Source organism: Pelobates fuscus, chromosome 7 (assembly GCF_036172605.1).
Source record: "Pelobates fuscus isolate aPelFus1 chromosome 7, aPelFus1.pri, whole genome shotgun sequence".
In the NCBI taxonomy this organism is placed as follows: domain Eukaryota; kingdom Metazoa; phylum Chordata; class Amphibia; order Anura; family Pelobatidae; genus Pelobates; species Pelobates fuscus.
Window position 1 is genome coordinate 103348770 of NC_086323.1, and position 26686 is coordinate 103375455.

At 41.8% G+C, this 26686-nt stretch overlaps 1 protein-coding gene across 1 annotated transcript in view; it reads right to left on the bottom strand.

The window, feature by feature from the left end:
* Positions 1-26686, bottom strand: part of IFT122 (intraflagellar transport 122) — an 82377-nt gene that overhangs the window by 31577 nt on the left and 24114 nt on the right. Inside the window, exons 13-18 of the mRNA XM_063426315.1 lie at positions 23536-23700; positions 21069-21266; positions 19362-19502; positions 14064-14117; positions 12441-12602; positions 11353-11519 (exon numbers count right to left, since the gene is read on the bottom strand). Of these exons, the coding sequence (XP_063282385.1) occupies positions 11353-11519; positions 12441-12602; positions 14064-14117; positions 19362-19502; positions 21069-21266; positions 23536-23700 (887 nt within the window). The remainder of the gene's footprint in view (positions 1-11352; positions 11520-12440; positions 12603-14063; positions 14118-19361; positions 19503-21068; positions 21267-23535; positions 23701-26686) is intronic.

The following is a 26686-nucleotide window of genomic DNA, read 5'->3' on the forward strand; positions in this document are numbered from 1 at the left end:
AAGGACACATGACATGTGTGACATGTCATGATTCCCTTTTATTCCAGAAGTTTGGTCCTTAAGGGGTTAATAAAGAGGGAATGGCTTCCTACTATATATTTTGTAGAATAAAAAGACTAGTAGTAACAGATAATGACAACAGGATACGCTGGCCTAGTTGGGCTGCTTCCTGCTTTTAGCTCAGGTATGAGGTCACACAACAGGCTAAAGATAATGCCGTATTGTCATCCACATCTGGACAGCATCCTATTTCTTCTAAGGCTGCACTTGGTAGAGAAGTTTCCCATTGTTTGTTTCTGTGTTTGTACTGAACAGATCTCTTCCAATGTGTTTGCCGAATGATGGAAATCAAGGCAGCAGAAAGGAATGTATAATAAAATTAGGTCCTTCCCGAATACTCATTAAACAGGTGTTCCTTTCAGCACCTTGTCCTTTCTCACTGTGCAGCCCTCTAGCAAGCAACACTGATTTGACAAACGGAGTTTAGACAGTCCACCCCTGGGGATCTCTAAACCTGTCTTGACAATATTCCTGAATAACTAGCTTACAGCAAGAGAATGAGGTCTACACATAGGACACAACTTTTTTAATGTTATTTTGTGCAAGAGCCCATCAGCAGTCTGCCAATGTTGGAAACTGATACCGGAGAAACTGACGGAAGCCAAGCACAGAGAGATGGACACAGGTTTCTTCAGGAAGGAAGAGATTCTTTATTGGATCACCGATCGGGACTCAGAGGGACTAGCGTCACCAAAATACAGCAAAGTCTGAGTACTGAATACATAGAGTACATTCCTTATATAGCACTGTAGCTCCTCCCACAATTAACTACACCCACACATACCCTTAACCTATTTAATGAATAGAGTCTAAACTCATCCATCCGGTCTATCCACGTGGCTCATCTGATACAAAGGAGAGGGACGCGTAATTCCAGTTCTTACATTCCTGCACCTGGTCAGTACAGTGATGACAGTATCTTAGCTACGTGTAATTAAGTAACTGATACTACAAACACATATACATACATATGCCTTGTGGCAATCTTAGCCTGCTAAACTTGTATTTTACTGGAATTACATCACATTCCCCCCTTTGATGCCTCTGATATTTCACAATTACTTGAGGCATCACTTAACCTTGGTTTGCATATACCTCAGGTTACCTGTTCTCGTAGTCTTAATGCATACCTCACAGCTAGGAGTGTCGGTACCTCTACCTTCCTGAATATAAAAACACATATAAATAAACACAATCAAAAGCACATCTTTCGCCGTCATCCTCAGTCTTCGTCCGTGCGATGGAACCTCAGCTTCCAGGATGTGAGGGGCTGCAGGGAATGGAGTTCTGCTCATCTTCACAGGTGTCCCTTCGAGACTTTCCTGGCTTATACACTATGTGATGGTAAGCGGACAGGCTTTATTATGGCCTTCTCACTCACACCTGTAACAATAAAATTTGTAATCCACAATAATTCCTCGTTACTCCGACTGAGTAGTGCGTTTCAACCGGATCTTGCAGGGATTCTCTGGATCTGCTGTAACTTGCCAAGAATCGACTGCTGCTGGTTTAACCCTGGAGTGATGTATCCACGGAGTCACTTCTGCTACTTTTATTGCTGTAGGGGTAGACAAAAGAACAACATAAGGACCTCTCCACTTGGGCCCTAACGGTACAGTATTCCACTCTTTAATCCACACTTGGTCTCCTGGATGGTAACTATGAACAGGGGGATAAATATTCACCGGTAATCTATCTTGTACCCATTTCTGTACCTCCTCCATAGTCTTACCCAACTCTACAACCTGCTGCCGAGCAATTCCTTCTCCCAACTGACTCAAGGCCCCCCTTAAGTTACCAAGTACGGGAGGTGGTCGCCCATACATGATTTCAAAAGGAGAGAGGCCCATCCTTCTGGTAGGGGTACTGCGGATTCGCAATAAAGCTATGGGTAAGAGAACGTTCCACTTAAGTTGGGTTTCCTGACACATTTTAGCCAACTGGTTCTTTATAGTTCTATTCATTCTCTCTACCTTACCAGAACTCTGGGGTCTATATGCAGTATGAAGCCTCCACTTTATACCAAGCATATGAGTCAGTTGTTGTAGGCACTGATGAACAAAAGCTGGACCATTGTCCGATCCTATAGAACAGGGTAGTCCATATCGGGGTATTATTTCTCGTAGCAGGAATCTCACAACTTCTCCTGCTTTCTCTGTACGAGTAGGACATGCTTCTACCCAGCCTGAATAGGTGCACACAATTACCAGCAGGTAACGATGTCCACCCGACTTAGGCATTACTGTAAAGTCTATTTGTAGATCGGACATGGGGAGTCCCCCCATAAACTGAACTCCTGGTGGCTTTACTGGTCCTTGTCTTGCATTATTCTTAGCACACGTTACACATCTGCGTACAATGGCCTGAGTCAAGTTGGACAATCTTGGTATGTAGAAATGTTTCCTGAGAGATTCTTCAGTACTGTCTCTCCCAGAATGTGTCCCGTTGTGATAATTTTGGACAATTTCTACCGCTAGCGATGCTGGTATAACTATTCTTCCATCTTCTAGCTGATACCACTTGTTCTCCAAATACTTTCCCGGTTCAGTCTTTAACCACTCCTCTTCTTGAGCTGTATAAACTGGAGTCCATTGGGACAGTGGAGTTGGTATAAGAGCAGCTATATGCCCTACATACTCCTGTCTTCCTGATTCAGCAGCACGCTTAGCTGCACTATCTGCCATCCGATTTCCCTTGGTTACATCACCATCTCCTCTCAGATGCGCTCGACAATGTATGATACCGACTTCTTTCGGCTCCCACACTGCTTCCAATAGTTGTAGGATTTCAGCTGCGTACTTGATTTCTTTGCCTTCTGAATTCAGTAGTCCTCTTTCTTTATACAAAGCTCCGTGGGCATGAGTGGTTAAAAACGCATACTTAGAGTCCGTATAGATATTCACTCTTAAACCTTCAGCCAATTGTAACGCTCGTGTTAGTGCTATTAATTCTGCCTTTTGTGCTGATGTTCCTTTCGCCAGTGGCCGAGCTTCTATCACCTTGTCTATTGTTGTCACTGCATATCCTGCATAGCGGATCCCTTCTTTCACATAACTACTGCCGTCGGTGTAATATTGAACATCGGGGTTCTGGATGGGAAAATCACGAAGATCTGGTCTACTTGAAAATACTTCATCCATTATTTCCAAACAATCATGTTGACTTTCAGTAGGTTGTGGCAAAAGGGTAGCTGGATTTAAGGTGTTTACAGTCTCTAAATGCACTCTTGGGTTTTCACACAACATTGCTTGATACTTGGTCATACGGCTGTTACTAAACCAATGATTTCCTTTGTAATCCAACAACGTCTGTACTGCATGTGGGACTCGTACATAAAGTTCTTGACCCAGAGTGAGTTTATCGGCTTCAGCTACTAGCAGGGCGGCTGCAGCTACGGCTCTTAGACAAGGTGGAAGTCCGCTGGCCACTGCATCCAGTTGCTTAGACATGTAGGCAACAGGTCTTTGCCATGATCCCAAGTACTGTGTCAATACTCCCACAGCCATTCTTCTTTGCTCGTGTACATATAAGTAGAATGGTCGTGTGTGATCAGGTAGACCTAATGCTGGGGCACTCATCAAAGCCTTCTTCACATCTTCAAATGCCGTTTGCTGTTCTTGGGTCCATAAGAAGGGGTCGTGCTCTGTACCTTTGATGGCTGCGTACAGAGGTTTTGCTAGTATCGCATAGCTGGGAATCCATATCCTACAGAAGCCTGCTGCCCCCAAGAATTCTCGCACTTGTCTTCTATTCTTGGGTATTGGTATTTGGCAGACAGCTTCTTTTCTCTCTGGCCCCATAATTCTTTGACCTTCAGAGATATGGAATCCTAGATACTTGACAGTTGGCAAACACAACTGAGCCTTCTTTCTAGACACCTTGTATCCTGCCTTCCAGAGAATGTGTAGTAGATCGTGCGTTGCTTGCTGACAGATTTCTTTTGTAACTGCTGCTATCAACAAGTCATCTACATATTGTAACAATACACACTCTCCTGGGATGGACTCGAAATCCAATAGATCTTGACTTAGGGCTGAACCAAATAGGGTAGGTGAATTTTTAAACCCTTGGGGCAGTCTTGTCCAAGTCATTTGGCGTTTTGAGCCCGTTACAGCGTTCTCCCACTGGAAAGCGAAAATACATTGACTTTCTGCGGCAATTCGGAGGCAAAAGAAGGCATCTTTGAGGTCTAAAACTGTGAAGTAAGTAGCCCCGCCCGGAATTAAAGCAAGCAGGTTATATGGATTGGGTACAACTGGATGTATGCTAACAACCGCATCATTGACTGCTCTTAAGTCCTGCACAGGTCGATACTCATCTGTGCCGGGCTTTTGAACAGGCAGCAATGGGGTGTTCCAGGGGGAAGTACAGAATTTTAGGATACCATACCGTATGAACTTATCCAGATAGGATTGGATGTTCTTCTTAGCCTTCTGCGGAATGTGATATTGTCTTAGGCTCACTGGATAAACCCCATGTTTCAGTTCAATTTTTATAGGTGGAATATTGCGGGCCAGTCCTGGTGGGTTGTTCTCTGCCCAAACTCCTGGTATGTTAAATAATGTCTCATCACTCCTAGGGTTTTGGCTAGTCAACACTGTATAAAGTCGCCACTCTTCTTCCTTTGGTACGGATAAAGTCATAATACCTGAAGGTCCATTAAACTTTAAAGATGTTGTTCCATCTGGTAGGAACGTAATCTGCGCTTGTAATTTGGATAGCATATCACGTCCCAGCAATTGGACTGGACATTCAGGCATATAAAGGAATTGGTGTTTTACTACGTGGCCTCCCAATGTACAGAGTCGACTTTTAAGAACCGGTCTTTCAGCACTTCTTCCAGTTGCTCCTATCACAGTAATAGTCCTTCCAGATGGAGGAGCAACTAGATTAGTCACCACTGAATGTTCAGCACCAGTGTCGATCATGAACGCACTCCTTTTCCCCCCTATTGATACATCGACCATAGGCTCCGCTCGACCAAGGGGGATGGAGCCCGGTCGGTATCAATAGTCCTCCATGACCGTGTCAGCCAATCCTACAAAGTCCCTACCTTCTCTATCGCGAGACCTTTGCGCTGCTGGAATATACCTGTCTTCCCTAACACTTCCTCTGTTCCCATTACTCCCTCTATAACCATTACTCCCTCCGGGACCTCCTCTACCTCTCGCTCTGCCTCTAAAGTTTCCGTAGCCTGCCCTGGGTTGGTCTCTCTCGTACTGCTCTTTTTGCGGACATTCGTTCCTCCAATGCCCTTCTTCCTTGCAATACGCGCACTGATCCCTACTCAAAGGCTCCCTACTCCATCTATTATTGCCTCTATCTGGGCCCCGTTTATCTACGCCTGCGATCGCTACCGCTAGCATATCAGCCTTTTTACGCATCTTGCGCTCCTCCTCTTTCTTGCTTTCTGTTTCCCTATTCATATAGACCTTATTAGCTACCTCCATTAGTTGGGAGATTGACATACCTGCAAACCCTTCTAACTTTTGTAGCTTGCGCTTAATATCTCCGTATGCTTGGCTGACAAAGGCGGAGTTAACCATTCGGGAATTGTCTGCGTCTTCCGGATTAAAGGGGGTGTACAAGCGGTACGCCTCCAATAATCGGTCATAAAAGACACTGGGCGCTTCATCGCTTTTCTGGATCACCTCAACTGTCTTCGACATGTTAATGGCTTTCTTTCCTCCGGCTTTCATGCCAGCAATTATAGCGTCTCTATAGGCTCTGAGTTGAACCATATCAGCACCATTTACGTTCCAATCGGGATCAGTGTTGGGATAATGTGTTGCGGCCCATGCTGCTGGATTAGCTTGGTTCAAAGCACGGGCTCTATCTTCTAATGCTTTAATGGCTGCTTGATTTATTCTTGTCCTTTCCTCATTGTTAAATAAAGTCATTAATAACTGCTGGCAATCAGCCCATGTCGGATTATGTGTCTGTACTATTGAGGTGAACAGATCAGTCATGGCTTGTGGTTTCTCAGTATACGAGGAATTATGGGTCTTCCAGTTTAAAAGGTCGGTAGTGGTGAAAGGGACATATACGAAGACAGGGTCAGCGTGTGCCATTTGACCTGCGGCATCGATATAAGCTGACCCGGGATTTAAGCGAAGAGGCATCTGATAGTGCTTTAATTGTTGGGCACCAGTCAACTGTCGGGTTTGGATGGGGCTACGTAGGGAAGCGTCAGTCATGGGTTCCGGTCGGGGAGATATAGGGTATGGGGATGTGGGAGGTTGGTTTTGGGAAAAGGTAGTGAATAGAACACTTCGGGCCGAGCTAGATGAAGCTTGACCGGAAGTCTGAAGTGGCGCCAAATCAGGATATTCGTTTCTAATGGGGGTGGGTTCTGGTTCCGGAAGGGGAGATTTAGTACGAGGGGGGGTGGATCCTGTACTGGAGGAGGAAGCGGAAGTGGATGAGGGTAATGAGGGAAGGGTTACAGGACTTCCTGTATTTGCGTCACTTCCTCTTACCGGAAAGTAAGGGGGCGGCAAAGGGATCTCGGACTCAGGGGGCGTGTCCAAAATGGGCCTAACACCAGTCCTAGTGGACGAACAAGTCCTAGCTACCATGAGGCGACACTGCTCCTCGTGGCATGTCCGGAGCCATTTTGGCGAGTCATTTACGGCCTGTCTCCAACAATCAATATAAGGAAACTGGCCGTAAAGTTCAGGCCTACCTGATACAGCCACGTGTAAGCGCTGTACCAGAGTTGGATCCAAACTGCCACGTGGCGGCCATGCCGCAACCAAAGTAGGCCACTCCCTAGTGCACAAAGTGACCAAACGTACAGGGGACATCTTAACCCCAAAATCACAAACTTTGAATCCCTTTTTAAAATTCTTAACCATACATCCTAAGGGATCCGGAATCGTTGACTGCGACGCACCCATATTTAACAGTGGAACGTCGTCGACAACGATTACTATACACGCGTACTATTCAACAGTCACACCCGTTTCCTCTGGCAACAGCACCACGTGGTACGGTTACCAAGTGAAACGTACACAATAACAATAAACACTCAGGGAATTCCCGTACACACACAGCTGCTACACCAGTCACTATATAATCAATATTATGCCCTTTGGCGTAACTACACAGTCACCCACGCTATAATTCTCTATATACGAATTACCCGTCTATAACACACCCAGTAACATCGTCTTTTACAAATAGCGGTTACAGTACGGTTAGCATAGGTCAAAGCACAAGTTAAGGTCACAATACAATTATTAGTGGTTATGGTGTTAAACATGCAATGGACGACAATGATTAGTACTTATTATATAATGTCAGTAAATATACAGGGTTATGGTACCGTGCACTATAATACAGCAACACACTATTAACACTCTCGCTAGACGGCTGAGCTCGCGCTATCTAACAAGATATACACTTTACTAAAACAATCGTTAACACATTTACAATTCCCAACTAAACTATTGGCCAGTACCTTGAATGGACTACCTAAAACTATATACACCCGTTTTGGTTAGCCACACTGCCCAATCACCACATATATAGCGAGCTAGAGAACCGAATTTACACAGGCGCCTCTTAGTCGCACTATACAACGAGCTAGAGATCCGAATTTACACAGGCGCCTCTTAGTCGTACTATCAAAAGTCTAGTGGGTTCCAAATTTACACGCCTTCCCACTTAGCCCAGATAGGATGAGAACTAGCGAACCGAATTTACACAGGCGCCGCTTAGTCTCCCGGTCCCTCCGACCTAGCGAACGTAATATACACCCTAGAACGCTAGTCTAGACAAGACACCGGTGTCCGGCTAGGGCTATCTTACACCAGGACCCCGCCTGACTAACCAAATCAAACGGTCTGACTAAAGAGCGTTCGATCGAGCGGTGCGCCTTCGCTCCTTCCCTCCGACAGAGGGGGCAGATACAGATTCAAAAACCCCTTTGGGCCTACCGCACAATCGGTATACCCCTAGCGGGTCCTGCCGTCTAAAACAGCAGTTATCTTACCTCCTCGTTCCTGAACCTGAGTTCACACTCATCGACGGGGACACCCCAGCACTTCTCACGTAGAGGCCGATGATCTCCTGGACAACAGACCAGTGGCGCCGAGACGAAGGGAGGTCCACGCAGAAGTTCAGGGGTGCAGCCGTAGAGAACGTGGGCAAAGATAGACCGTCTCACGCCTCTGCCTCTCAGCTACCGTTGAACGATGAGCTTCCCGGCCAATGCACCAAATGATACCGGAGAAACTGACGGAAGCCAAGCACAGAGAGATGGACACAGGTTTCTTCAGGAAGGAAGAGATTCTTTATTGGATCACCGATCGGGACTCAGAGGGACTAGCGTCACCAAAATACAGCAAAGTCTGAGTACTGAATACATAGAGTACATTCCTTATATAGCACTGTAGCTCCTCCCACAATTAACTACACCCACACATACCCTTAACCTATTTAATGAATAGAGTCTAAACTCATCCATCCGGTCTATCCACGTGGCTCATCTGATACAAAGGAGAGGGACGCGTAATTCCAGTTCTTACATTCCTGCACCTGGTCAGTACAGTGATGACAGTATCTTAGCTACGTGTAATTAAGTAACTGATACTACAAACACATATACATACATATGCCTTGTGGCAATCTTAGCCTGCTAAACTTGTATTTTACTGGAATTACATCACAAAACTATATGAATGCCCCATGAAACACACAAATTAGAAAAGCTGCAGAGGCCGATAAAATACTAAACTGCAAGATTTATGCTGACAGATGTTATGATCTGTGTTTGTTTACTCTGTAAGCTGTGCCTCCAAGGAGTCCAAAATGAATATTATTTATGTGGAGTCAACATATTGCACTGATTACCGAGTGTAACTATATTCAGAAAAAATATCACTACGTATACCAAGTATCCACACACATGGGCGAAGACCTAAATATTTAAATCTTTCTGGCGAAGGCGGAAAATATATGGAATTTTACAAAGTAACAGAAGTGAATTAAAATGCAGGCACCAAGTCCAAAATTTGAATTATTTTTCTGCAGTTTCAGACAAAACTGGGAATAACACCAGTTGTTTGCTTTTTTTTTATCATTTCTTCCACATAAACAAGCATGGAAATTCAGGGAAATCTTTGTATTTTGTTTATTTGGATACAGAGACCACATCTGTCAATCCGTCTTCTAAGTTTTGTTAACCCCTTTATCTTGAGGAGGCATTTATACACCTCTTCCTCGAGTGAACTGTCTTCATTAAATTTAAGGTGTATATATTTAATTTATATATTGTTTTTTATAAAATGTATAATGTTTATTCATAATGTTGTACGTTTTATAAGAGTATACAGTGTTTCATATATATTTTTCACCTTTTTTTCTCATTAAGTGTAATGGGGACAGTCATATTAGTATTACTTTCACTATTTTATACTGTTTATTACACGGTTTCTAAATTCCCTTGCGCTACATTAATGTCTATTGCCGATCTCCTGTTCATTAAAATGTTTACCACTTTTTGTACTGTATTTAGAGAGGTTTAACACCTAATGTGTTTATTCGCTGTGATCATTCCTTATGTCCAATGCCAGTATTTTAGGTAATTAACCTTGACGGCTTTCAAGTTCCGGATACCTTGACAGAATGCACTGATTAGCTGGCATGGATACATCCCCTATTATGGACAAAACGAGGCAGCAGCCTAACCAATGAAATTACACGCTAGGTAAAGTATACCCCCTTAAGGGGCGTTGACAATAGCCAATGACATCAACAGAGGGAAGTTTAAATCCAGAAGCAGTGAAACTGGACAAACATTGACTGATGAAGCCACAACAAAATGTGTTTCATGGGCACCCCGCAGGCCTTTTCATTTTTTGCTCCAATTGATTCTAATTAGTTTTATCAGCTTGCATGCCATAATTATTTTTATGGACTTGCATGCCATAATTGTTTTTATTGGCTTACATGCCATAATTCTTTTTATGGACTTGCACGCCATAATTGGTTTTGGTTCTAATGCAATAATTGTTTTTATCGGCTCTAAAGCCATAAGTATATATTTATTTTATAATAAAATATGCTGTAAATAAAACTTTGCCTACTGCTCCAGTCTCCTACAGCAAGGGAGTGTTACCCAAACACAGAGCTGCTATATCACGAGCTGGATTCTGTGGCTCCACCTATGTGAGTTCATCCTTATACCTGCATTTGGTCTGCTGTCCTTGCACTATCTGCACTATTGGGATTTATTATTTGTTTGAGGATCCCCATAGAAAGGTGCTGCTGTATTCAGAGTCAGATTGAAGTGTGCACATTTATCACCTTTTCCCTATTAACTTGTTAATCAGTATACTATGTTTTTGGTTGTATAGGGAGAGGTATTAGCAGTAGAAAGAGGAAAGTGCTCATGCCATTGTACAGAACACTGGTGAGACCTCACTTGGAGTATTGTACGCAGTACTGGAGACGGTATCTTCAGAAGGATATTGATACCTTAGAGAGAGTTCAGATAAGGGATACTAAACTGGTTCATGGATTGCAGGATAAAACTTACCAGGAAAGGTTAAAGGATCTTAACATGTATAGCTTGGAGGAAAGACGAGACAGGGGGGATATGATAGAAACATTTAAATAAATAAAGGGAATCAACACAGTAAAGGAGGAGACAATATTTAAAAGAAGAAAAACTGCCACAACAAGAGGACATTGTCTTAAATTAGAGGGACAAAGGTTTAAAAATAATATCAGGAAGTATTACTTTACTGAGAGGGTAGTGGATGCATGGAATAGCCTTCCAGCTGAAGTGGTAGAGGTTAACACAGTAAAGGAGTTTAAGCATGCGTGGGATAGGCATAAGGTAAGATAAGGCCAGAGACTAATGAAAGTATTTAGAAAACTGGGCAGACTAGATGGTCTGAATTGTTCTTATCTGCCGTCACATTGTATGTTTCCATGTTTCTATATGTTCTCTATAATTGTTTTCTTGTTTTTTGCTGTCCTTCAAAGTAAATAGGTAGCAGTACAGTGTTTGATACACAAACCATGATTTTATCCTGTATTCCATTAACGTATGCTTTGTTCTTCTTACCTTTCTTAAACACTGAAACATTTAATCTTAAAAGCTAAAGCGGATCCCCCCTGGTTTCTACATCCATGCTTTGAATATGAACATCACTTATGTTAATGACTCGTTTATGGATAAGAGAAAAACAACTAGTTCACAGGCATGTTTTTCTTTTCTGTATCACCCCTGTGCTATATAAATAGATGTACAAATCTCTGGGAATATACTGCAAAACTCACATGTCAACCCAGCCGTGGTCACCACTCAGCTCAATGGCTTTTACGTGTTCTCCAGCTGATAAGTACATCTCAGCCGCCGCCTTGGGTTCCCTGATGTTGCGTGCCCAGTCTGCCTGCTTTGTGATCAGATTTTTAGTCTCTTTTGGGTCTCCAGACCCCAGAAAATCCTGAGAATGAGAAAGTAATTGTTTTATTATTTGAATTCCTGTAGAAGCAACAGATATTCCAGGGATATAGCTCTGTGATTAAGGAAGCCAGTTCTACCATTTAGAGGTTCAATTCTTGGCACGGTCTGAGCTACTAATTCATTCAACCTTCCAAGGTACGATTTAATTGGGTAATAGTATCTAGACTTTAAGATGTAGTTGTAGACATTTTTAATCTAGTTGTTGAAATAGAACTCTGGCTTTGACAGCTAGAAGCATCATAACGATGAACATGTGGGTGCAATATTTCACAACAGCTGGAGATCTACAGAACTTAAATACCCTCCTTTGTATGAAAATAAATTAAATGTACACAATATCTATTTGAAATGAAAACCACCCTACATATGCAGGGCGATTCAGTAATGTGAGCATTGCTGGGTATTCAAAGTGAATTTTTAAAATGTAGGCCAAAATAGTCTAATAAAAATGATTCCAAATTGGTTCTTTGCTCAGCTTGGCTTCTTTGATCTTACATTTCAAATCCCCTTTCTAATAAGTTACCCAGATGGTAAATTTGGACATTTCACCAAATGAGTAGTGAATATCAGGTACCTTACCAGATAAGTATAATATCAGGATAATATTACTAGGGGAGAGGCAGCTCACTGGATATCATAATATTAATTATTCCCATCATATAATATCACTTTGTACAGACACACTGAGAAGGAAAGAAATAAAAAGCTAGAACAAAATATATAGGAAAACTCAGATTATATTATATAGACTGTCACAATCCAGCTTTCTAAGTTTAAATCTAAATATCTTTTTGATGGCCTCTCCAGGTAGCATAAGCTCAACAAGCATAATTCTATAGAAGGTTGAACGAGCCATCACTATTTTGTCTTGCACCCTTGAATGACTACTTTAGTGACTTACCTTGGCATACTCAAACATCCGTAGGTCAGTGTACATATTAAGTGCCCGGTTCTCATGCCCACTCTTCTTGTACAGTTTGGCTGACTCATGGAACTTGCCCTGATATGCATACACATCGGCCAGGAACAAATCATCATTGGTTTCCCCTCGTTTTTTTCGTTCCTGCAATTATTGGCCAGACAAGTGGATGTTGATCTCAGCAGCAGGACAGTACATCAAAATACAGTATATCATGAACATGACATATCGGAGGAATCTATAATGCTGTCTTCAATTCTCATGATCCCCCCTGAGGAAATGGATACCACCTGCTCAAGCCCCCAGGATAGTGTGTAAATAATTATGAAGTATAGAAGGACAGCTTATTAAATCAATCAAAGACAAGTCCCACAATACCCAAATAAATAGGTGAACATATGTGCTATAATCATTTTCTCACTAGACTTTGTAGTGCACTTTGTGTAGTAGTGGAACCAATAGAATGTTACAGATGAAAGATTCAACTTTCTTACACAAATACTTTTATAAATCATCCGCAATGCACTGATCATAAATAGCACACAGATTACATGGACAACAGGTGCACTTTAACACAGTGCACTTTGTGTTCAGAATAAGGGATTCTATATATGTTAGTACATATGTCTACAGGGCCCTTTAACAAATGGATAACTAGGTAAAGATTTTGGGGACTGAGTCTAATTCCAAACAAATGTGCCAGACGTAGAATCTGGGGTGAAAGAGGCTTTGCGGAGTCAGGGGTAGAGTGATCTAGGTGCTGACAAGTGCCAGACACAATAAATTACAAGCCAGTGTTTATTCCCACCCCTTTATGAAAGGCAAGCGAGGTGTTACAAAATAAATCCTGCAAGAGTTCTGACATCCAACACCCCCACACAGTTAGCAATGACTTTAACTCTTCCTACTGCAGCTGGAAGCACCGTAAGTCCTGTTTATACTGGAAAGTATGAAATTGTAGATCCAGTGGCTGATAGCAAGCTGCAAATATGGGCTGAATCCAAAACACAAAGTTTAGAAGGTAAAGGTTTTAGGGAGTGCCAGATGTGTGAGTGAGGCATTAATTGGGTCTTCCACTGAAAGGGTTAAGTAAAACACATTACACTGCTCATGCAAATGGGGGAAATTGGCAAAAATACTTTACCTTGCAGGAAATAAGGATAATTGCAAAGTATGTAACCCCCTGAAAACACAGTTAGAGGAAGGAAAAGGGAAAAATCTGCACAATAAATTGTGCCTCTCCCACTCTCTGCCTCTAGGGGGCACTATGAAATCTCCTGTCTAGGCTTACTGCATTGGCAGAAAAAAACAACAACGTGGTATTTAAAAGCCATTAAGAAATATACATTTGAAATGTTTAGTATAAACAAGGGTATAGACTGGCAAAGCTCATGGAAGTATTACTTCCATGTAGTACATGTTGCCTAATTCTGAGAGATATCAGTTATGGCGAATCCTGGAACGGCACATGAATGTAAACTACATTACATATAATTTGTTCCTGAAGGGGACAAAGGATTGTGTGCAATATAGGTCACATACACGAGCACAACCAAGACGTTCTCTGACTAGTAAATATTTTGTTTTCATTGTGCGGCTTGTTACCTCAATGCTGTGGATGAGTTCCAGGTAGCGCAGGTCACGCACACGTATAAATGCCTGGTAAACAACAACAACAACAACAAATAAAGATACACAGTAAAGGAGACAATTAGTAAAGAAGAAGATAAATGTGGCTCACTGTGAAAACACAACAGAGACAGACGAAGGGCACATCTAAGCAGCTCCTCAAAGTACACATAAGTAAACAATTGAAAAATAGTAGGTAAGAACCCATTGACTAAAGAAAACATGGACACTGGCAGCAGACACCAGCACATTAATAGTTTAATGTACAGTGAATCGAAAATAAATAAATTTAAAAAAAAACAGTATTTATGCTAAAATTGCCAATCTGAGTCCAGAATTAAAGTGGAGAATATGTTTTCTAGTGGAGAAGATTTTCAAGTAATTGTATAGTTTTTTTCTGGTCTCTTCCTCTCTCCATATACTGCTGGAAGATGAAGAAGTATGGATATTTTGTCTGTGGGAAATGTTCCCTCTCACACCAGAGCTACTTAATCCCAGAGATAAGCAGACGGGGCTCTAGATGTGAGTGTCATTTTAAAGGGATTTATAAAAGGGTTATATGATCTGTTAACGCAGAGGGTCTGACCTATAAAGTGTATTCACACTTTTCAGGTGTATGTGGAATATTTCCAATGATAGGAAAATAACTGTGTTAAGCATTATAATTAATTGTAAGACTAGCTCATCACAATGTTTAACACTGTAACGTGTGGCTATTGCGAATATATGAACTGAATTTGCTAAAAAAAAATTATAGTATTGCACTTGAGTAGGGTTATAAAAAAATTGCACTGTTACAGGAACTTTAAACACCTTGCACATTGCTCTTGGTGTTTGAATGGGTTACTGGTGTGAGTGTCAGTTTATTAGAGAGTATGAATGGATTATTGGTGTGAGTGTCAGTTTATTAGAGAGTATGAATGGATTATTGGTGTGAGTGTCAGTTTAATAGAGAGTATGAATGGATTATTGGTGTGAGTGTCAGTTTATTAGAGAGTATGAATGGATTATTGGTGTGAGTGTCAGTTTATTAGAGAGTATGAATGGGTTACTGGTGTGAGTCAGTTTATTAGAGAGTATGAATGGATTACTGGTGTGAGTGTCAGTTTAATAGAGAGTATGAATGGGTTACTGGTGTGAGTGTCAGTTTAATAGAGAGTATGAATGGGTTACTGGTGTGAGTGTCAGTTTAATAGAGAGTATGAATGGGTTACTGGTGTGAGTGTCAGTTTATTAGAGAGTATGAATGGATTACTGGTGTGAGTGTCAGTTTAATAGAGAGTATGAATGGGTTACTGGTGTGAGTATCAGTTTATTAGAGAGTATGAATGGATTATTGGTGTGAGTGTCAGTTTATTAGAGAGTATGAATGGATTATTGGTGTGAGTGTCAGTTTATTAGAGAGTATGAATGGATTATTGGTGTGAGTGTCAGTTTATTAGAGAGTATGAATGGGTTACTGGTGTGAGTGTCAGTTTAACCCCTTAAGGACCAAACTTCTGGAATAAAAGGGAATCATGACATGTCACACATGTCATGTGTCCTTAAGGGGTTAATAGAGAGTATGAATGGGTTACTGGTGTGAGTGTCAGTTTAATAGAGAGTATGAATGGGTTACTGGTGTGAGTGTCAGTTTATTAGAGAGTATGAATGGATTACTGGTGTGAGTGTCAGTTTAATAGAGAGTATGAATGGGTTACTGGTGTGAGTGTCAGTTTATTGGAGAGTATGAATGGGTTATTGGTGTGAGTGTCAGTTTAATAGAGAGTATGAATGGGTTACTGGTGTGAGTGTCAGTTTATTAGAGAGTATAAATGGGTTACTGGTGTGAGTGTCAGTTTATTAGAGAGTATGAATGGGTTACTGGTGTGAGTGTCAGTTTATTAGAGAGTATAAATGGGTTACTGGTGTGAGTGTCAGTTTAATAGAGAGTATGAATGGGTTACTGGTGTGAGTGTCAGTTTATTAGAGAGTATGAATGGATTATTGGTGTGAGTGTCAGTTTATTAGAGAGTATGAATGGGTTACTGGTGTGCGTGTCAGTTTATTCGAGAGTATGAATGGGTTACTGGTGTGAGTGTCAGTTTATTAGAGAGTATGAATGGGTTACTGGTGTGAGTGTCAGTTTATTAGAGAGTATGAATGGATTATTGGTGTGAGTGTCCGTTTATTGGAGATTATGAATGGGTTATTGGTGTGAGTGTCAGTTTATTAGAGAGTATGAATGGATTACTGGTGTGAGTGTCAGTTTAATAGAGAGTATGAATGGGTTACTGGTGTGAGTGTCAGTTTAATAGAGAGTATGAATGGGTTACTGGTGTGAGTGTCAGTTTATTAGAGAGTATGAATGGATTACTGGTGTGAGTGTCCGTTTAATAGAGAGTATGAATGGGTTACTGGTGTGAGTGTCAGTTTAATAGAGAGTATGAATGGATTACTGGTGTGAGTGTCAGTTTAATAGAGAGTATGAATGGGTTACTGGTGTGAGTGTCAGTTTATTGGAGAGTATGAATGGGTTATTGGTGTGAGTGTCCGTTTATTAGAGAGTATGAATGGATTACTGGTGTGAGTGTCAGTTTAATAGAGAGTATGAATGGGTTACTGGTGTGAGTGTCAGTTTATTAGAGAGTATGAATGGGTTACTGGTGTGAGTGTCAGTTTATTAGAGAGTATGAATGGATTATTGGTGTGAGTGTCAGTTTATTAGAGAGTATGAATGGGTTACTGGTGTGCGTGTCAGTTTATTCGAGAGTATGAATGGGTTACTGGTGTGAGTGTCAGTTTATTAGAGAGTATGAATGAGTTACTGGTGTGAGTGTCAGTTTAATAGAGAGTATGAATGGGTTACTGGTGTGAGTGTCAGTTTATTAGAGAGTATGAATGGATTATTGGTGTGAGTGTCAGTTTATTCGAGAGTATGAATGGATTATTGGTGTGAGTGTCAGTTTATTCGAGAGTATGAATGGGCTACTGGTGTGAGTGTCAGTTTATTAGAGAGTATGAATGGGTTACTGGTGTGAGTGTCAGTTTAATAGAGAGTATGAATGGATTATTGGTGTGAGTGTCAGTTTATTCGAGAGTATGAATGGGTTACTGGTGTGAGTGTCAGTTTATTAGAGAGTATGAATGGGTTACTGGTGTGAGTGTCAGTTTAATTGAGAGTATGAATGGGTTACTGGTGTGAGTGTCAGTTTATTAGAGAGTATAAATGGGTTACTGGTGTGAGTGTCAGTTTAATAGAGAGTATGAATGGGTTACTGGTGTGAGTGTCAGTTTATTAGAGAGTATGAATGGATTATTGGTGTGAGTGTCAGTTTATTAGAGAGTATGAATGGGTTACTGGTGTGAGTGTCAGTTTATTCGAGAGTATGAATGGATTATTGGTGTGAGTGTCAGTTTATTCGAGAGTATGAATGGATTATTGGTGTGAGTGTCAGTTTATTAGAGAGTATGAATGGGTTACTGGTGTGAGTGTCAGTTTAATAGAGAGTATGAATGGGTTACTGGTGTGAGTGTCAGTTTAATAGAGAGTATGAATGGGTTACTGGTGTGAGTGTCAGTTTAATAGAGAGTATGAATGGGTTACTGGTGTGAGTGTCAGTTTATTCGAGAGTATGAATGGATTATTGGTGTGAGTGTCAGTTTATTAGAGAGTATGAATGGGTTACTGGTGTGAGTGTCAGTTTATTAGAGAGTATGAATGGATTATTGGTGTGAGTGTCAGTTTATTAGAGAGTATGAATGGGTTACTGGTGTGAGTGTCAGTTTAATAGAGAGTATGAATGGGTTACTGGTGTGAGTGTCAGTTTATTCGAGAGTATGAATGGATTATTGGTGTGAGTGTCAGTTTATTAGAGAGTATGAATGGGTTACTGGTGTGAGTGTCAGTTTATTAGAGAGTATGAATGGATTATTGGTGTGAGTGTCAGTTTATTAGAGAGTATGAATGGATTACTGGTGTGAGTGTCAGTTTAATAGAGAGTATAAATGGGTTACTGGTGTGAGTGTCAGTTTAATAGAGAGTATGAATGGGTTACTGGTGTGAGTGTCAGTTTAATAGAGAGTATGAATGGGTTACTGGTGTGAGTGTCAGTTTATTCGAGAGTATGAATGGATTATTGGTGTGAGTGTCAGTTTATTAGAGAGTATGAATGGGTTACTGGTGTGAGTGTCAGTTTATTCGAGAGTATGAATGGATTATTGGTGTGAGTGTCAGTTTATTAGAGAGTATGAATGGGTTACTGGTGTGAGTGTCAGTTTAATAGAGAGTATGAATGGGTTACTGGTGTGAGTGTCAGTTTAATAGAGAGTATGAATGGGTTACTGGTGTGAGTGTCAGTTTATTAGAGAGTATGAATGGATTATTGGTGTCAGTGTCAGTTTATTAGAGAGTATGAATGGGTTACTGGTGTGAGTGTCAGTTTAATAGAGAGTATGAATGGGTTACTGGTGTGAGTGTCAGTTTATTCGAGAGTATGAATGGGATACTGGTGTGAGTGTCAGTTTAATAGAGAGTATGAATGGGTTACTGGTGTGAGTGTCAGTTTATTCGAGAGTATGAATGGGATACTGGTGTGAGTGTCAGTTTATTCGAGAGTATGAATGGATTATTGGTGTGAGTGTCAGTTTATTAGAGAGTATGAATGGGTTACTGGTGTGAGTGTCAGTTTATTAGAGAGTATGAATGGGTTACTGGTGTGAGTGTCAGTTTATTAGAGAGTATGAATGGATTATTGGTGTGAGTGTCAGTTTATTAGAGAGTATGAATGGATTATTGGTGTGAGTGTCAGTTTATTAGAGAGTATGAATGGGTTACTGGTGTGAGTGTCAGTTTATTCGAGAGTATGAATGGATTATTGGTGTGAGTGTCAGTTTATTCGAGAGTATGAATGGATTATTGGTGTGAGTGTCAGTTTATTCGAGAGTATGAATGGATTATTGGTGTGAGTGTCAGTTTATTAGCGAGCATGAATGGGTTACTGGTGTGAGTGTCAGTTTAATAGAGAGTATGAATGGGTTACTGGTGTGAGTGTCTGTTTAATAGAGAGTATGAATGGGTTATTGGTTTGGCACTCTGTGCAGGTCCATACATTGCCAATGTTTGCGTGTCTGTGACACTTTGCTCATTACTGTCAGCGGATTTTCCATTCGTATCCCAGACAGGATAACACTGTGAATTGCAGGATATGCCTGAGACCCTAAACCTGGAAAAGCAAACAAACAGAGCATGTGAGGTCAGACACAGCACCAGTGAAAAAGGAAACTAGTCATCACCTTCTTTGCAGTCTCAAAATCCAGCCCCTCCAAAGACTCAATTGCTAGATCTCTCCAGTCCAGGTCAGTGACCCCGAGACAAGCAATCTGATAGGCCTCTCGGAACATCTTCCTCTCCAGGTACTGGTACATGGGTGCAGACTGAGGAACAGGCAAACATGAAGATCAGCAAATATCCAACTAATTGCACCAAGGATGGGAACATAGGGCTCTAACCTCAATCCTCATAATCCTACTGGTTATGTTTTTAGTCAATGTAAATAAATATTCAAATGGCTGCAGGACAATTCATATGAAAGCAGCTAATTATGCGATGGGAGTCCACCACATGATATAAACTGGCTGGTCATTTAGTCTGGCTTTCAGAGGCACCCTGTCAGATTCTGTATGTCAGGTATCCATTGTAAAGAAACCATGTTCAAGAGAATAATCATGATATTAATAATATTATATACAGGGCTCAAAATGTCATGTCCTATGCTACTAGAGAAGCATAAACATTACTGATGCAAGCCTGGTCCATGGCACACTCACTAAGGATACATTTTCACTCAACAATGGCTAGGTGTAAATAAAATATATAGTGGGCGACTGAGTCCTGATACACAATTAGAGAAGCCCTACAAATCACAATTCTGACCGTTCACTGAAATCCCAGAAAATACCCAGCATTGAAATGTATATTCTCTCCCCAGGTAACAAGACCTGGCTGGCTACAGGAATTATGTGAAGTAATGTAAATGCATGTAGTATGGTGCTGAGATATTCTGTGTCGTGCCGTAGTACAGCCCAACAAAAGCTCCATCCATATGCCCCTCAGCAGCAGAGTATGAACATCTGCTTGCATGTCTGAATGTACCACCAATACCTCACTAAATGGTGAGTAAGGGCTATTTAAGTCACCACCATCTGGGAGATGGAGTATTGTGTGCCACCACCAAATAGCAACTTTGCATATTTTCTTTTGCATCTGTAAATTTGGGGGTTTATCACTTGCAGGTCCCTTGACAAGAACCCCCTACCAGACTTGATTACAAGACCGATCAGTTTTCAGCCTGGTATATGAAATGGAGCATCATCTACAAAATTCTATCCCCTCCTGTCTCGGGATTTTTTTCAACACAGTTGAGTCGGCACATATATACAGACAGAAGCACACAGAGAGAGACATTCACACACCACCCACATTGACGTTTGTGAATGGCAGGCAGCCAACCTTTAATGTCCTGCATGTCACCCAGAAATATCAGTGAAAGAACTCTTTCATTATGGACCTAGCACCGTACGGCCCACCAAAGACACAGTGCCCCACTCACTAACTCCCTCTGTAAAATAGTGAGATTAAAAAATATTCGTATTCATTATTAGGGCTCAGAATTTCCACTCACCCACTAGCCAATGGCAAGTGAATATTCACTCCTGGTGACTGTGCAATGCACCCTTCAGGCTTGCAATGGTGAGCAACATTTAAGGTCTGATTAGAAGCATAGGGTTGAAATTTTAAACCCTATTAATAAATACGGAGCTGCATCTCAGTTGTGACAATGAAGAGAACAGAGATGGCTTGACCTGTGTATGTACCGAAATGCCACTGCACAACACAGCCTATGCTGTACGACAAACGGTAGCCAGCTGCATCAGAAATCATACTTTTAAACAGGGCAACCCACAGCAGTCAATACCTTAATTCTCTAAAGATTACCATACCTGGGGCACATCCACAGAAGACATGGAGTAAACGTGCAGACAGAATATCTTGGATCCATTGTAACCCACCACAAACCCTTGTAATTTCTGCTGGTGTACAGGAAAGTTACTGGCTTTAATGTTCAGGAATCCCCCTCCAGAGAAACAGAGCATGTCCTCACATTGTGTATTCCATGCCACACTGTTAGCATTGGGCTCCTATAAAGGGTTACAGACCATGAATGTCAAATGTATTTTATATAGAAATGCACACATTCACAATCCTGATTCTACACTTGAATTAAATCTTATCTGCATAACAGCGATGAATGCTAGTATGAGAAGGCATTTTCATCATCCTTACAAAGCAGACATTTAACTGAACTGTTCATAACAAGGTTTCTCAATTTTAAGCTCTTTTAAACAGGGTTCTCATTAACCTACTGTAACATTTTGTAATTGTCTCATCTATTGTTAAATTTCCTCCTTTATAATATTGTAAAGCACTGCAGAATGTTTGCGTTATATAAATGCTGATAATAATAATAATAATAATGTATTTTAGGATTACCCACTAAACTGTAAATCGTCTTAAAGGGATACTTCCAACACCATGACTACTTTGTCTAAATTAAGTTGTTTTGGAGTCTGGACTCTCCATACGCTTTAAGTGTTCTTGTATGTGTCCCTAGGCGCAAGTCTCTCCCTCTCCTTTTTCTACATGGACTACTCGCATTAGGCAGCCAGGTATACGCTGCGGCTGCCAGCTAACAGTCTCAGCCAATCACAGCTGCCCCCTCACTGTTTACATTTATGCAGCTGCATTACCCCAGAAATAGGAAGGTAGAGACTAGCACCTGGGGACACATCTTAAGTGAATGAGTTAATAGTTAAAAGGTAAGATAGCGTAAGGGAACTCCAGACACCATAACAATTTTATTGAGATGAAGACGTTATGGTGCCTGAAGGTTTCCTTTAAATTCTCCAAGGATTTGGCAATTTTACGCTAAAGTAGCAAAGTTGGAAAAACAGCTGACTTGGAGAATATTTTCTAGCAAATGATAAACTCAAAAATATGTATATTTTAAAATGTATGAAAATACGTCACTTTATATATGTTGGCAGAAAATATAAACCCCCCCAAAAACAAGTGAGATGTCCACTGCAAAGTGGCTCTGCAATCCCAAACAATCCTTTCTCCAGTCATTTCCTCTTCACTTCCAGAATCTGTTCTTTTCTTCCTTTCTGATCTATTTCTCTTTAAAAACAAAAGACAAAGTAACGACTACTTTGTCTGATATATTTTTCCTACGCTTGACAATCTTGGCAAAGGGTGGAGCTTAAGGCTTTTGGTGAGTCAAGTTCTCTCACAATACTCACCTTCAAACCCAGTACTTCCTCTTTTGCCTCGCAAAATCACCTTGCATGACCATATAATAATATAATATTGGTGATCAAATCGCATATTTTGGGCAGGTAAAGGCTGTGAAGCTATGTCACTGCCAGTAACTAGAAGATGGCGGAGGCTGGCAAGAGGATCCAGCACCGCAAAGATTTAAATATTTGAGGTAAAGGGGGCTGAAATTGATGGAAAGAGGCTGTACAGTTGGGAGGTTACATTTAAAAAAAAAAAAAAACAACAAAAAACACATAAAGCAAATCTCCGTGACCCGTTTAACAGCTGGGGGTGTTTCTTCCTGGCAGTTCAGCTCTGTGAAGCAAAACTCAAAGACAGGCTCTTGCGCAGAGCACCTGCCACTCAAAGGCTTGTAGCACAGCTTATTGAGAAATCTGTGAATGGATATATGTGCAAAAATGCAGTTGCTTTTGAAAGGCTTCTGATTATTCCATGGAACAGATGCGAAAGTATGCAGTATGGTAGAACGGTAGGGCTTGCAGTAGCTGCATATACTTAAAGGATCACTATAGTGTCAGGTAAACAAACCCGTTTTCCTGACCTTATGTCATCCTTGGGGGATCCTCACCCTTAGGGTCCCCCTCCTGTGGCACTGAAGTGGTTAAGACCCCTTCAGCAGCTTACCTTAATCCAGCGCAGGGCTCTCTCTGCGCTGGTGACCTCTCCTCCCATGTCGATGTCAGCTCCCGAGTGGAGCCGAATGCGCATGCGCGGCAAGAGCCACACGTGCATTCTAAAAGTCCATAGGAAAGCATTTCTCAATGCTTTCTTATGGACGTTCTGCACGCTGGATGCGAATTTTCAGGAAGACAGCCACTTGAGGTTGGATTAACCCTGCTATGTAAACATAGCAGTTTCTCTAAAACTGCTCTGTTTACATCTGACGGGTTAAAACCTGAGGGCCCTGGCACCCAGACCACTTCATTGAGTTGAAGTGGTCTGGGTGACTATAGTGTCCCTTTAATCTGCAGTTATTGCAATCAAAGATTTCAAATACTTCAAAAGAAAACATGCAGGATTTTTTTGTCGGCGTAAGAACCTTGTTAAGACAGAGGGATGAGTATTGCTCACCTGGAACAGGAGATCCTTTGTTGTGATGTCATACACTAGGCAAGTATTGTGTTCATCCACCACAGCAAGTTTGTTTCGACTGGCACTCATATCCAAACACCGTACAGATGTCGCCTGTTTGAGCAGCGTGATGGCAAACAGGTTGTCCACAAATATCTTTAAGATCTGAAGCAGGGGAGGAAGACTATGACAATGAGGACACAAGGGGAACAGTGGATGAAGTGATCTTGTAATAGATCTTGTAATAGGCCAGACTTTTACCAATGAATTTCTCATACAATGCTTGAAGTACAATCCCAAAATGTTATGTGTGTGTGGTGTGCATGATCCACAGTTTTCACAGGATGTACAAAGTAAAGCAGTGAAACCGCACAGCAGAATGTCATATAAGTCATGTAATTAGTACATCTTCCCTTGAAACTCACATACTAAGCACAATAACCACTACAATTTTTTCCATGGTTACTTGGGTTGTTGTTTTAACCTTTGTTTTTTGACAGGCTATTTAAGCAGTTTTTTACAAAAAAAACTTGGACTCTCTCAACACTCAATGCCTGTCCCCTTTGCTGCCTCTGATAGACAGCAATGATATGCTCTGCCTACTAGACTAAACTGCTCTCCGCATTTGCAGCCCATCATTTCTCCATGGTTGGAAGGTGTTTGAATGATTTTGGGGGCTTGAAGACACCCAGTCTATGTCATACCACTCAAAAACGGTAAAATAAATGGGGGAATACACAAAAGACTTGTAATATAACCACTTATCATGGGGTTCACACTGTTCCTTTAAAAGGCAAATTGCCGGGGGCGGGGCCTGACAGCCAAGATGGCCGGACGCGCATTCTGAATCCTCCTGCACCGGCAGACACGAATCCGCCAATCCTGCCCAAAGCACAGGGGCTGGCAACTTCAGGTGTTTGGGGCAAGACGCAGCACCTTGCAGGGATTACAGCGATACCAGTTTGGCTCCGATCCGACCTGGGAAAGCCTGAACCGGCCACGCGGCCTAAAATGGAGCGGTGCCTGCAGCATGGGGGAGGCGGCCGATCACCCGGCAAGGGACCCGCTCCCACCCGAGATACACACGCAGCCCTGCTATCCCCCCCCATGGACCGGCGGGGGTTATCCCGGTCCCCGCTGGGGACGGTCACCCCCAACCAAGCGACAAACTCAGCAGACAGGCAACACCGCATGGGCCCACCCAAGATGGCGGCTCAGACACGGCCCGCGAAAGGGAGAACCTGTATCAAACCGCCTGTACATACTCTGGAGTTCTTTGACCGGCTTGGTGCGAGCCTCTGGTCTGAACTCCACATTAAAGGCCAGGCCTTCAAAATGATATTGCAACACGCAGCGGCGTGGATACGCCCTACAACCCGCCACCGCTTAAACAGACACCCGCCAGCGGCTCCCAGGAAGGCTACCCGACGATGGCTACGCCAGGCACCCAAACGGCAGGGACAAGCAATGCATCACCCGGGGGAGACCACCCTTCATGCCAGAACCACCTCTCACCCAGGGACATCAGCGACCTGCAAAGCGGCGCCATACCGCATGGCCGAACTCCCAGACCTCTGCACCCGAGAGAACAAGACGACTGAGCCGACATCCCACACAAGCTACTCACAAGCTCTAAAAGCCGGCGTCCGACCAGGCTTCCAGCTTCCCTTCCACGGCACAGATGCACACAAGAGAGCAGCAACCATGATCGACGACGCCAAGGCCTCATGGGACTTATCGGTATGTGATCTGCCAGAGCCGACCACAGGTGTAGGTTGACACCCACTGACTCTCGCTGCCGCACGGCGGCCTGGACTGCTGACATGCTACCACATATACGCAGCCCTTGCGGACTATGTCCCTCGAACTCTTTATTTTTTATTTTCCATGCCTTGACCTTCTTGTGACAAGCGAATGTCAGAAATTTTGATTTAGTTTTTACAGCGTTTAATGTAACGCTAATCACACACCTTACTGTTAAACCTATAACGTTCCACTTACGTATACAGCTATTTGCACGTAAGGAATAACCGTATAACAGCAACTTATCTGTGGTTAGCCAGCAACGTAGGCCGCATACATAACTAACTGTACATAGCTTCTGGCCCAACCGATAGATAATAGGCGATTACTAGCGGAAGGTTTAACATATGCTGGAGACTATTCTACCCTATCAAGCCTGTGTAGTTACTAGTGTCTTACACACAAACGCAATGGTTTAGCATGTATATAACGCGCAGATACCTAAGTATAGTCCCACTTAACAATACTAGGGTACAAACACCTGACAAACCTAGGAGAGACGCCTATATGCCTCCACTAAATATGACTAATGCACAGCGTAACCACACTAGCCTGCTTTCTTACATAGCATTGAATACATGCATTACATAAATCGATACTTGACTACCACACGCACTAACCAAACCTGCGTACAAAGCAACTTACCTTAAAGTCAACGTTCTCTCGTTAACAAGTTTATGTTTTATTATGACAATACCTTAGAAGCGTGAATCCATACTGTTAATAACCTAACAAACAAATGTGCTTGATCTAACATGTACCTCTGTGTATAACTGTTTAAATGCGCTGGAGGATTGCCTTTGGGGTACCTCACATGCGAATGTTATAAGCTTACGCACAACAAAAATAAAGAATTCAAAAAAAAAAAAAAAAGGCAAATTGCCCAGGATGAAATTTCCATCTAACACTATGGTTATAAAGAAAGGAAACAATGAACATTAAGCTCCAACAATTTTATACGAGTACAGCTTTGAGTAATGAACCAGTATAAATGTTAGTACATCGCCAGGCAGTGAGATGTAATGAACACACAGCGCCATCTGCTGGTCATTTCAGTAATCATGCTAAACAGGCCAACTCCTTCAGTATACGGTTAGTTTTATAATTTTTGGGGATGGTTTGTTTGTCTCATCACATGTTCTCCAGAAGCTCAACCTCTATCTGCATCCTTTGTGTCTTTTTCCTGCACTTTGTTACAAGAATAACATTAGTAGCTATCTGCATATTATGTCTTTTTATAGATTTGTTAATGTGAATTTGAATTAATGTAAATTATTAAAATGAACTGGCGAGCCAAAAATATAAAATGTTTTGAATAAGGTACATGTATATACATTAAAATAGCAAA